General features: G+C 42.7%; 1 protein-coding gene across 2 annotated transcripts; it reads right to left on the bottom strand.

Moving 5' to 3' along the window:
• Window positions 1-659: 659 nt before the first annotated feature.
• Window positions 660-12,209, bottom strand: KCNV2 (potassium voltage-gated channel modifier subfamily V member 2). Of its 2 annotated transcripts, none has more exons than XM_035309711.1 (3): window positions 12,013-12,209; window positions 6,074-7,852; window positions 660-1,991 (listed from the first exon to the last, which is right to left on the bottom strand). In XM_035309711.1, the coding sequence occupies exons 2-3, from the start codon at window positions 7,511-7,513 to the stop codon at window positions 1,716-1,718; spliced, it is 1,716 nt and encodes a 571-aa protein (XP_035165602.1). In that variant the 5' UTR covers window positions 7,514-7,852; window positions 12,013-12,209; the 3' UTR covers window positions 660-1,715. The 2 variants fall into 2 exon arrangements, with proteins under 2 accessions (XP_035165602.1, XP_035165601.1); XM_035309710.1 differs by lacking the exon at window positions 12,013-12,209 and adding an exon at window positions 9,339-9,414.
• Between the last annotated feature and the right edge of the window lie 1,523 nt (window positions 12,210-13,732).

The raw sequence follows: 13,732 nt of genomic DNA, 5'->3' as shown, positions 1-13,732 counted from the left end.
TAAAGACACCATTTAGCTTTTAACAGAGCTGATCAGCACACAATGTGCTGACTGTCATTCCTAAAGAACAACATGACAGCTGGGCTTATGATAAGTTTGTCTGGAGGCAGAGAATGAGAAGAGCAACTTGGTTACTGATTACCTTCTCACTATGCAAATGAAAAATGTCCCCATGCTTCACACAATTTGTACGGATGTAGCAAAACCAATGAACTTTTTCACCCTCAGCTGTCCCAGGAGTGAGCTTCACGCCATTGTCTCCAGCCTGACTCTGAGATTTGAATATGACGATTTACATTCAGCAGTGCACTGCAGACACAACATGGAAGTTCAGGAATTTTAAAGCGCATCTCTGCTGTCAGGCTGTTTCACAGCAAGAGTGCTAACGAATAACAATCATGTGACTGTTGCCATTGCTTCTTTTTGTTACCCCATGGTTTATACTATTTGGATCTGAGTATCAATTAAATAACTGTTCGTTCAGATCTGTTGCTCAGGTTCCTATTTTTAAAATCCTACGACTGCTCTTATGTAAAAAGAATATTCCTGATGTACTGTGAACTAATACAAGAAATGCTGGTCCCATCTAATTTTTTTTCTTATTGCTATTTGTTGTGTAGTTCTTGGGGTAACATGCAAAAGCCAAGCTGTGAAAGAAGGCTGAGTAATTTCAGGAAATAAGGTACTACTGAAGATGGGTTAAGGTGTCAGAAATGTGTCCTTAATATCTGTATGTATCAAAGTATCTTGACTTTAAATTATATTTAAATTTGGCTTCAGACAAGAGCTAATAAGATCCTTTTCATGAAAAGTGTTATATTATCTATTACATGTTTCATTTGAGTATTTTTTCAGAACATTTCTCTAGCATTTACATCCTGTGACAGGCCTGTTATTTTTCTAACATTTCAATAAGCAGATACATTAAATGTAGTAGAATAAATGTAGATTATCACTTAACCCTAGAGAAGGTATTTGTTTAGAAATATTTTCAAAGCCAATGACATTTATCAACTCAAAATCCAGATTTTTTCACTAGCTCTTGGCATAATGGAAGATGATTATGGAGGTAGTGGTAAGGAAAATAGTAAAACCAGCATGTTGCTCACCTAGGTGTGAAAATGGAAGTCACTTGCTGGGATGAAAAGTACAATTGGGACACTGAAGTATAACTAGCAGTGCAAATGGAAGCTGAAAGCTCATGGAATGTAGATGCTGCTCATATTCAGGAAGACATTCTAGGCTGTTTTCCTGGTTTTGAAAGATGATGCAAAGCCAATTTCAGCAATGCAGTCAGTATACTATTTAAGACTTCCCTGGCAGTAGTGAAGAGTCTGACCCTTAATGGCAGCAATTTGTTTCCCTTTGGTTTGGTCATTGGTCTTCGACATTGGTCTGATCGGTTTTAAGGGGTCACATCTTTGCGTGGATCTAATTCAGAGTTTCTGGGTGATTTGTCTGAATAATCTCCTTCCAGATAGTAGATGAGCACTTGAGTGCTGCTCTCAGACTAACAAAGCCAAGAAAAAATAAATCTTTTGTTATAAACTGAGCCTTTTTTCTTTTAAAAGTAACTCACTTCAAAACAGATTTCACCATCTAATTTTTGTTACTTTCAGCCTTTTCAGTTTATCTCCAGTTAGCTTGACTGATCAATTTTCCCTCTTTTCCTTCAGCTTCCCTGTTCCAACCCAACATCCAAGGCATTGCTCATATCAGTGTTGCGGCAAAGGGCGAGTAGCACTTTCTCCGCAGCATTCAGATATTTTCTTCATGGCTCTCCGTGTGAAGTCCACCTTCCCCCTTTCTTTCTTGAGAGCAGTGTACTCGTAGGCCTTCAGCTTGCTGTAATAGTCTGAGAATTTGTTGTAGAGTATGGAGATGGGCATGCCATTCAGGATTATACCGAACGCGATGCAGAGGAACGCGAACAGGCGGCCAAGGTGAGTTTCTGGACACATGTCTCCGTATCCCACTGTAGAGATGCTGACCTACAGGCAAATCAGCAGTCAGTTTATTAGCTGCGAAGAGGCATACAAAAGGTTATCTCCTTGTAATCTTTCTAGATTTGCTCAGGGATCAGAGATGATTCTGGAGCTAACATTCTTGAACTTTGCATCACAAACCTGCACTGGCTTTTTTGGGTACTGTTAATTTTATGTAAAAGTCCCCAGTTAAAAGAAGTAAATAAATAAATAAATAAATAAATCCCTCTCTTGCAATAAAGAAAGACAACAGTGCAGTGAGGCACCAGTCAGGAAGATTTTTAAAGGCTTTGTCTTGCAGAGGGAATTTCCAAATGGTTTCCCCACCAGTGTGTCCAGAGGGTGGATTTTCTCAGCTGTGGATAGAGAGGGCAGCACAAATCCAGTGACAACTGCAACCCTGCTACCTCATTGCATCACTGGGAACAGGCACCCCTCTGTGTCTAAATCCAGTGTGCTTATAATAGCCGGTATTTTGGGACTTACTGTGTGTGTTCTATTTTGAGTATTACCTTTGTTTGTCATATATATACGTATGTGAGGTACGGATAAAAAACACATGAAAAACGTCAACTAATTGTGAAATATATATCTATAATGTTTGTGCTGTTGGAAGATGTGACCCAGCAGTCTGAAGTTTCTTTATAAAATTGCCTTTAATGTTTACATATATACAAGGACCTAATGAAAAAACACGTATCTTTCTCAGTTGTCTAGAAATCTTTGTTCATAGTATATGCTTGCAGGTATTTGGGAAACTTTTGCTGAATTTTTATGAATTTTTATTTGAAGAAGTGTTTGGGGGTTGCTAAAAATATTTTCTGTGTGCTTGTGAGTGATGGTATTTCATATTCCCAGCTTATATGAACCTGTGAATTTTGTCATTTCATTGTTTCCATAGTTCATAAAGGATCTTTTTCCTGAGCCTTCACATTTTTCTCTTTTTAGACTATACATGTATGAATAAGCTTTGTTTTATATGGCCCCTACACTGTACCAAGCAATGCAAAACTTTCTTTGTAAAATATAGTTTTAAAAAACCCTGGCTGTTTGCTTACATGGATATTACACATAAATGATGTACTCCCCAATGGTTAGCATGAAATAACTCCTGTTATATTCTTTCACTCTGTGCATCTTGATTGTTTATAATGTTTACATTTAGTAAACATAATTTACGTTTATCTGGCAGGTAAAACTTGCAGGCTTTTGCAATCTGGCGCTTCCTTGTAATATTCCTGTGCAAAGGATATTTTTCAGCCAATGAATTTTATTTATTTATTTATTTACTTATTTTACAGTATCTGAAGAGACTGTTTGTATCTGGTAATGGAAAACTTCCACAGAACACAGTATAGGCAGGAGTTTCACTGTAATTCTCTTGTGGCTGTAGCACAGAAATAAGTCTCTGGAAGGTCACAGTGTGCAGCCTGCCATCCTCTAACATGCTAAATAAAATGTTATTTCAAATAAAGAAAGTATTAGGCTACATGAGACAGCACTGGATAAGCATATTTGTAGGATGCACCTGGTGCTTCCTGCGGAATAAAAAGGATTAGTCATTTGGTTTAATGGAAATTAAGTCACTGGATTTGAATGATAATACAGGATAAATATCTCCAAAAATAAATACTGAGATGAGGGCAAGATGTTTATCTCTACCAGCCAGGACAAAACTATTATCCTGTGATAAGGTTCTGTTCCACTGGCACAGTCTTCTACATCACTGTGACAGTTTGGGAGGGAGTGGTGTTCTCTCAGGTGGGTCAGACTGTGGACACTGCTGGATTTGATGAAATTTGAGTGATCTGTATTTCTTAATTTTTACTTTTAAAGAATGAATAGGCTTTAAATTTTTTGGTGTGCCTTAGAATCACAATGTGCATGCTCCAGCACATCTTTGGTATACACTTGCTAAGCTGTATAGGCCTTTCTCACATAGTCCTGTGGGATTCAGAGAAGTATCTAAATAATCATGGTGTTACCAGTTTGCAGGAGTGATATCTTAAGATTTTTTCATGTATTTTGCATGTGTAGAAATCACTACAAACATATGGGAAATCACCACATTTAATCAGTCACTGCTGAAACAGGGAGGTTGGCCAGGGCCTCCCCAGCTGCTGGCCAGAAGTCGGATTCTTGGACGGGTTGGGGTTGCCATCCTGTGGGCCCCATGCTATGCTGATTATCCAGTATGAGTTCTTCTGATTCTTTTCCAGTCCGTTTGCCTTGGTTTCCCTGTCTGGGAAATGATGGGGACGTAGCCAGCTACATAACCAGGTCCAGGGGTCAGAGATTCCCCTGGAGCTCTGCCATAAAAATGGGTTATGGAGGCCAGTATCAGTTACTCTGAACAGAAATACACGTACCCTGCAAGTGATGGTGGACTAGAGCAAGCCTTAGCACAATGGTAGCACCTAGCAGCCCTTTGACTCGGCTCAGGCTGCTGTAAAGATGCACAGCTGTGACAGCATAAAGGGCTCTTGTTTTCCAGCACCCTGATGCTGCTGGCTGCAGCACAGGGAGGGATCAGCTTCCCCTCTCCCCACAGTCCGTCTGTTCCTTCCCCCCCGTCCCCCCCCCCCCCCCAAAAAAAAAAAAGAACGGTATTGTATAGATGATAATTGGGAAACTGCCATACTTGAGCATGAAGATTATCTGCTAAGCATCTACTTACAGGCTGTGCTTCCCTTTCCCAGCCTCCATTGTCTGCTAGTCATTATCAATCCAGAGGTGTGTCTTTGTATTTGTAGCTCACCTTGAAGGATATAACTATCATTTTGTCAGCCAATACAGCCAATAGTCTGAGAAAAATTGGTTAGCATACTGGAAATAATTGCATGGCCATTTTTGATTGTAAATGCTTCTAAGGTGAACCATGAGTTTGGGATGCTGAACCATTCTGCCAGTACACTGTCAGAGCCAGGAGGCTTCTAAGTAAGGTTGAGGACTTTAAACTCTTACGGTTCTGTGTTCCCAGCTAAATCTTCATGCCCCTGCAAGAGGTGAACCAAACAACATGGAAAACATTGCCTGAGAAACATCCCTCCACGTAACAGAGTGCAGTACAGATAGTTTAGATCGCAAGGAGATGTGCCCAAATGCCTTAGAGCAGAGACCCCCATGGCAGTCTCTAGAAATGAGATCATTCTGCTTTCCTTTCTGAGTCTTGTCAGCAGAACCTCAGCCAGTTACACACACTCCAGTTGCTTGGGAAGGGACTAAAATCACACTCTTTCTAGAAAAGGCTTCAAAAATATTCAAGGTGACGTTAAACAGACATTAACCTCCCTCACTATAGATTGATGTGGGATTCAAACCAGCGACCTAGATGTAGGAGGTAGCCTATCCCATTATCAGCCCCCTGCACCATTCCACTCATTTTTGCATTCATTCATCAACTCTGGCACAATATATATAACCACCAATGTTTTGTGTGTATATATGTGCAGATATGCATCCTGGAAGTGCCACCTAAGGAGCAGAATGCAATCTCTCGTGTAAAACAACCATTGATCTGAATGAAATTTAATAGCTAGAACTCTGGGACAGTTTGGACTTTGCAAGTTTGCCTGTCCAGAGTACAGTGAATAGTACATAAACCATGCTTTATCATCTTGCAGTTGTATGATGGGTCACAGTAGATTTTCAAAAAGATCAAGAATGAAAATCCCACATCCAGCTGCAACCAGCTAGCCCGATACACTCTTCTTTTCTTTGCTTGTTTTGGTACCATTGACAATGGGATTTAATGGAGAAATGCTTTTCTTTTCTGTCTCTTTTCCCACTTCTTCTTCAAAGGGCAAGTCCTGCCTGCATTTGGTCAGATGGGAATTTCAACACTGTCTGCCTGATTAAGCCTTGATTAAAGCTTACAACCGAGGTGAATGAGTGCATACATGTGTGTGCGTGAGTGAGTGCATATGTCCTGTAAGCTCTGAATTCAGAGCAGATGTTCACTGATCTAGGCCTTCTGTTTTCAAGACCATCAGCAGCTCTAGCAGGGGAGGGGAGAAGACGGTAAAGGAAGGGTGGTGAGGGAGGGGAGGGTCTCTGGCTACCTAGCAAGGAAAGTTGTGTTTACTTACGGCAGCCCACCACCAAGCATGGGGGATGCTGGTGAAGTTGGTACTAGAGACATCATGCTCCACTGTGTAGACCATGGCAGAGAAGGCGAAGATGCCCATGGCAATGAAGAGCAAAAGGCAGCCCACCTGCTGGTAGCACTGGCGCAAGGTAAAGCCGAAGGCACGCAGCCCTGTGGAGTGGCGGGCCAGCTTGAGAATGCGGAAGATGCGCATGAGGCGCATGATGCGAAGCACTTGTCCCACTTTGCCCACCCGTCCCACCTTCTCGATATCGTGTTCATGCTGGGAGCCCCGGCCTCGGGGCTGGTCATCATCAGCAAAACATTCTAGCAACAGCTGCAGGTAGAGGGGGAGGATGGCAATGAGGTCCACAGCATTGAGTGCGCTGCTGGCAAAGCGACGCAGGTCTGGGGTAGAAACCAAGCGCAGCAAGTACTCCAGGGTGAAGAATGCAATGCACAGGGTCTCAATGTGCTCCAGGACAGGCCGGCTCTCCCCACTCTTCCGGTCCACCTGCTGCATCTCTTCCACTGTGTTGAGTGCCAGGGCAACCACGGAGATGAGCACAAAGAAGCTGGAGGCCACTGCCATCACTTTGGCGGTCACAGAGGAGAAGGGCTTCTCCATGAGGTTCCAGAGGCGCCAGCGCTGGGGCCCATAGTAGCGCATGTGGTGGAAAAGTTGCTCGTTCTCCTGAGCCTCTGCCTGGGAGCGCAGCTCGCGCTGGACCTTCAGCTGCTCACTCAGCTCGTCGCGACGCTCCTCGAAGCAGATGCGGCAGCAGCGGGGTGTGTATTTGAGCCGCACGCCCCAGTAGCTCAACTCCTCCAGGAAGCTGCGTGGGCAAAGCTCGTCCCTCACACGCAGCACCCCTGAGGCATAGAAATTGTACACCAGCTGGAAGACAGCTGGGTCACGGTCGAAGAAATACTCGTCTACCTGGGCGGCATAGTCATCGCACAGGCCCAACTGGCAGCGACGGTCGGTGGAGGTGGCCAGGCGACCCAGGCGGGTCTTGGGGTAGATGGCCACTGCCTGGTAGGTGAGGCGATAGCTTTGACCACCGACGTTAATGTTCAGGACGGATGAAGTGGATGCCATGGCTGGGGCTCCAGAGGAAAAGGCAGGGGAGCAAGGAATGGATGATGATACCTTGTTTTCTCCCTCAAATGGGTCTCCGGTTGGCCATTTTCCTTGTTCTTTCTCTTCTTCTTCCTCATCTTCATCGTCCACATAATAGTTGTAATTCCCCTCTGGTCCAAGGAGCAGCAGGGGCTGGGAGCTCAGCGGAGCAGTGGCAGAAAAGCCACTCTGCTTGTTTAAACACATGCCTTCATTGTCCTTCCTCTTGGTGGGCTGTGGAAGGACATTTGCTGCTTCCCTCTCTCTTCCTTTAGCTTTCAGGAAAGGAAACTGCCTCCTCATGTTAAATTGCAACATACTATTTTCCCTTGCTCTTCTCCCTTATCATTCACCTGGTTGACAAATTAGCACCAATCCTTTCTGGTACTAAGAAGACTGACAGTCCTGCTCTCTTCTCTCTTCACCTCAGTGATATCAAGCACAGCGGCAGTTCTGCATTTTTCCTCCTGCCAGTCACCACTCCAGTTGCTGTGAAAGCTCAGTGTGGGATATAGACACATGAAGACTGCTGTTGACCGTTTTAATCTTGCTGACAGGGAAGATCTGAGTGCTTAGAGAAGGGGATTTAAGGGCTATTATCCTGTTCCAGCTTCATGTCCCTCAGGCTGTGACGTGAATGATTATGGATCCATAAATCTATGAAAAATCAGTAAGGGGGGAGAAAAAAAAAAAAAAGAAAGTTTTATTGCTAATAAAAAAACATACATTTCCCTAACTGAAGTATAAAGGGATTAAGAATAATCTGAAAATGGAGCAGAGAGAGGAGAGAGAACATTATAGATTTATTTCATCTACATCAGTATAGTATGTCTTGGTTTACCTTAATGAAAATAATGAATAATTAAAATGCAGATATTTTGTGGGGATTCATTACCATAAGTCTTAAAATATTTTCCAAAGGTGAGCAAATAAAAGTAATTCCTCTTCATTCATGGTTAGCATATCTGCTGTCTGTCTGGCTGCCGGCACAGGTCTCATGCTTCTCTGGACACAGCTCAAGTGAGAGTGGGCATGTGAAGGGGTTTCTAGCACACTGCTTCATCTCAAACTCTTCTTAAGATGCTGAGAAAGGGAACAGGGTGCAAAGCCAATCCCCCCTCTCTTGTAGGGCATGTTTAGTAGCCTAAAGCCATGTAAGGTACCTAGTAGGACAGGATAGATTCTTTCTCCTTGTTTTGGTGGAGGTTTCAACCTCGGCCCTCGATGAGCTGGCTCAAGCATCTCCAGTAACAATAAGCCTCCTGAAAGCCAGGTTGCTTCCCCTTAATGCTGGAAGCACTTCAGCTGAGCTGAAGAAGAGGATACACACAATGAACCTACGGCTCCTTCAGCATACTCTTAGTCCCCGAGTTTCATCTTAACACCAGCTCATTATTCCTGGTATATACAGGCCGGTGCAGGATTGGACGAGGCACTAGAAAACTACTAGCTTTGGCAACACCTTCACTGGTACAGAAGGCTGCAGTGTTAATGCTTGGAGAAGCTGAAATCTAGGTTTTGTTTTTATTGCTTCTCAGTCAGAAGAACTTCTTGTTGGAAATCTGGAATAATCAGAGTGACCGTGTTAGCCATCCAAGCAATCTTGCAAGTGCAACTTTATTAAAACATTGACACAAATTCCAAACTACTCCTAGGCACAGAGGATGAGGGGAAGTATCCTGGTTTCCGTCCCTGCTCCTCAAACACTTAAGCATCTTACCAAGTAACTCAACATATAAGCAATCCCTAAAATGAAGAAGTCTCTGTCCGAGGAGTGGCAACCAACCTTTCTGTTACGTCTTTGGCTATGTTACCTTTGTATTTCTTCCTGCTCAGTACCACAGCTTCAACATTCCTGGCTTACCTAACAGCAAGGGGCCTACAAAAGGTTAATTCAAACCAGGTTTCCCATGATAAAGAGTGTCTATCAAAAAGGTTTGGTAGACCTAGCCTGCATCAGAATCGTGGTATGGCCCAAAGTGCTGCTGTGGTTGGACCACAGCTGACAGCATGGAACATCTGCCTGTCCACCTGGGCACAGAGAAATAATCTGAGCAAATCTGGATCATTATCTTCAGACCCTGGGAGTAACCTGTGATCTGGAAATCTGGACCCGTTGCAAGAACTCAGGGATTTCTTATACCTGAGCAGCAGGTGCTCTCAGCAGCTGTTTTGGACTGAGTCCTGTCCCAGCTTGAGTTCTTGCATACAACACAAAAGCCATATAAGCAGAAAAAGTCTGTGAGATTATTAGTTTGACTGATATAGATAGTAAAAAGATCAGCTGCTGTTGGGCATATGTTTCTTCAGGGTCTGGTTATTGTCAGCTATCCAACAGAAAATGTTCTTCTACCATCATATCTCACCTAATTAATATCTTTAGTGGTACTGTAGCCATGAAAATCTGCCCTTCGGAAATAATACATACACATAGCTTGCCATCTGTAAAACCAAGTGTTGCACAGTGCCTGAACCTGTGTATTGCTAAGGGCTTTCCATCTGCAGCCCTTTAGCCTGTCTTCTACCTGCAGCTCCCTACCCTTTCACACAAGCTGTCAGGACATTGTATCCCGGTTCACCCGCGGCAATATCTTTCCTTTGTTGTTCCCAAGCATGCAAATAATTTTAGTTTGGTGGCATTATGTGAAAAAATCACCTTTTTTGTGAGAATTACACCTTCTTTTCCACCTTTTCCCTAGCTCCTGGTTGTAGCTTTTACATTTACTAGGTCTTGACAAGGACAAGGTCTTGACAAAAGTCATCAACTGAATGTTTGACAGTACCTCTGTTCCCAGACTGCATACTAATGGAGGCTTCTTCAAGTCACACTATTTAAGGCTTGTGTTTCTAGCAATTCATGTTTAGGTGCTCTTGGAGGTGTTTTATTTAACAAATTCTTCACTGCCTGTTCTTTTTATCTTTCTCAATGCAGTAAAGGTAAGTCCCATATTTACAGGGATTGTCAGTGCCTTATTACAGACACCCATCTGCTTTGCAGTTTGCTTTGAATATTAAAACATGCTGTGGTTAGTTCTCTGTTAGCAACCTTAGCACAAATTAATGTACAATGTCAGAGCTGTTTCTTTGTTCTAAGCAAACTACTTCAGACATAAGAAAAACACTGGACTGCAATACTATAATTTTACTACCAAAAATTATTGAATGTTTCTTAACCAAGATTCAAGCTAGAGTATAACCACATTCCTCTTGCCAGACTTCACTGTAGTATTTTGTTTTGCTTTTTGTCAGGCTCCCTGGTCTCACTTCTGAGAAGTCTCTGGTAAGGCTCATAAGGCTCATTGCTCACTACTCAAAATATCCTTTTTTTTTTTTTTTTTTTTTTTTTAAAACCATCCAGCAGCACGAGCTTCAGTGCTTCAGTTCATGACTGTCAAATGCCAGCAGTTTGTACACCTCGTCTAAGACCTTGGACATTGCTGCTAATGAAAGCAAGAAGGGTCAGTAGCTTCACTTCTGCTCAGGCTAATCACTTTGACCTAGCTACTCCTGGGAAGGAAACTCTCAGGCACCCAATATACTCTGCTCAGGCTTGCCTGCACTGATGAAATTGGTAAAATAAGATTGCTTTATTTATGTTCTTTACAATGCTCTTTCACGTTCTTTTCAGACACGATTCTGAGATGTTAGATTCTCTGCCTGCATAGACAAAAAAAATGAAGTGATCAGGTAGGACTTTCTTCACCCCTATTTTCTTCCTTAGCCATCTCATTCAGTGTGCTCATAAGTGTTGGTAGTAGGAATTGCATAACATTTTATTTTATGGGTAGCAGAAGAGGAACAAAGACAGTAGTTGCAGTCAGTAGCAGTGGAAAGTGCTGTCTAATCAAGCAGTCAGTGTTCTGGATACCAGCTTCCTGGTAACACAATTTTCACAATAGGAAATTCTAGGTGAAATGAAAGAGGGTCATGAGAAGATGAGTCCGTGTAAGTCTTCATCTTAGGGAGTGCTGACTTTTCCCATGGTAAGGGATCATGTAACTACAATGTTTTTACACTGAGAAAATCACCTTCAGAGCTGAATACGCTTGCATTGTCTTGACTAAAAAAAAAAAAAAGATTTTAAATTGAAGTTACCTTAAAGAATTTATATGGCTCTATATGGCCTCACTGCATTAGTTTCAGACTTGAAACAACATGCTCAGCTATCAGTAGGGAATTGCAGTGAAAATTACATAAAAGATTTGTTTCAACGTGTCCAGTCAGACTTTTTCAGTAACACCCAGTGACCTCTCAAAGTATGTTGACAGTGTAGAAAATACTTCTACTGGTGATTATTAATAACCTGATAATTATTATTGTCCTATTTGCTATGTTAGGGCACTAAAGAAAACATAATGGGGTTGAAGGCAGACTGACTGTAATGTCTGGTTAAACTGTGAGGGGTAATTCAGGTAGTGGGAGAATTACAGTTCTGTTCTGTTCAGTTCCCCATACCAGTTTGTTATAAACAGTGATTGTCAGTAAAGAAAAAAGAAAAAAAAGGAGAGAGAAAAAAATAAAAAGAAAAAGAGAAAAAGAAAGCCTGAGCTAATACTATGCCGCAATACAGATATGTCTAAAGCTGAAGCAACATGTACTCTACCATTCCTCTCCACCCAGTTCATCTGGACTCAGATGCACGCGACAGTGGGCAAAAGGATCCTTGTTATTCTGTGATTTCAGGTATCTTTGCACCCCTGGCAGACTTTCTCAGCCCTCAAAATGCCATGCAACTGCTGAAAAAAAAAAAAAAAAAAAAAAAAAAAAAAAAAGATTCCCTGTTTCTTACTGTATTTTTTTTTTGTGTGTACGTGTACCTGGCAACCCTGTTGCTGCAGCTTCCTAGAGGGTACTTAGAAAGTGCAAAATGAATGGGAAGGGTGAAAGAGGTGAAAGAGTGGGGGAGTAGTCAGCACCACCAAGTTGCCCACATCTCTTCCTGCTAACACACTGCAGGAAGCATGTGCCCATGCAGTCCCTCAACTCCACCCACTCGTGCTGCCTGCACCACTGGAAAGAGAGGGCAGAGACAGAGGAAGCTCTTGCAGTGAGCCAGCTCCAGGAGTAGGCACCAGGCAGAGAGCACAAGACATGACCGAGATTAAGCTGGCAGTTTTGTACCTGAGCAGTTAGTCTGTGCCACACAGCGTAACAGCACTGATGAAAGTAGTCCAAGGGATGTACCTGATGGGTGAGGCAACATGCCTAAGCCCAGGGACCCCGGACAAGTTATCTTACCTACCATAGTTGAATGTGTATGTGTATGCTTATATGCTCACAGGTATGGAACAAAACAGCTTCAAAATGTGAAGCAAATCTGTCCTTAGTATTTACATCTCACTCCTAGCCACAGACTAGGAGTGAGAAGCAGCCAGTTACTGGTTTCACCTGACACAAGCAACTTTGCGGAGTATTTGTGCCACAGCTTACCTCAACCCCTCCTATTTATTTCAGCTAGAGGCATTCTGGAAGGGGTGTCCTATCTCACAAGCCTGGAGTCTCTTCCTTGCATCCACTTGCAGTGGTTCACATTTCTCCTTTGCTACTGACTCCCTATTTTCTGCCAGCATCTCCTCCTGTCTAACCAGCCCACCTAAGTCCTTGCCAATATCCTTTTCATATCTCTACCACTCCCTGACAACTTTTTTCCTATTGCAGTGGACTTCTGTTGATTGTTGTTAAGTTGCAGCTTTTTTTTTCCTTTTTTTCTCTTTTTAACAAATAAAGACACAATTTTACTGTAGATATTTTCTCAGAGAAATATCTCTGCTGTGATATCCCCTAGCTTACTCAAGCAGAAGTACCCACAGGAACACAGGGATGGCTTGTCAGCAGCAACGTACCCCATCTTTTGGTAAATACAAAGAATTGTAACTAGCATTGGGTAGGAAGAGCCTAAATCTCTGGACAGAAACAGTAAATGATATTGTAATGGATCGATGTCTGTTCTACTAAACCTTGAGCCAAACCACGTCTTGTTTGAGAGGTGTGGTTTGGCTAAGATTTTTCAGTAAGCTGAGAGGAGAAAATCCAGCAAAACGTAATTTGTTATTTCAAAGAAACCACGTGTAACAAGAAAATAAGTGAGGCATGGGAGGCAGGTGGAGCCTTATACCGAGAAAAAAAAATTGAGCTTTCCCTGGGTTTTGACTCTACATGCAATCCTAGGAGCTTTGCCCATGCATTGCTGACCAGTAGAGACCAAGGTCCAAGAAGCTGATCTGGATCTATAGCAACTTGAGGCATTTGCATAGAGCACCAGCTACATGGAAGATGGAGGTAAAGTCTTCAGAAGATGATATGCAAATGCAGGCTAGCTTTTCTCTGGAATTCCAGCAAGAGGCAAGCTAGCATTTGCAAAGGCATGGACAGCAATAAGAGAGCTGAGCTAGTCATCCATGCAGGTGATGGGTCACCTCACACACATATTCAGACACCCACATATCAAGGAGAGATATATCTCAGTGAATCAAAGGTTGCCAAAGACAGGACACATGGACATAAAGCACTCTTACAGTTAAGAAAAGAAAGCAGGAA

The sequence above is a fragment of the Oxyura jamaicensis genome, chromosome Z, assembly GCF_011077185.1.
Source record: "Oxyura jamaicensis isolate SHBP4307 breed ruddy duck chromosome Z, BPBGC_Ojam_1.0, whole genome shotgun sequence".
In the NCBI taxonomy this organism is placed as follows: domain Eukaryota; kingdom Metazoa; phylum Chordata; class Aves; order Anseriformes; family Anatidae; genus Oxyura; species Oxyura jamaicensis.
Note: the sequence above shows the minus strand (reverse complement) of the source record. Positions and strands in the feature narration are given on the sequence as shown.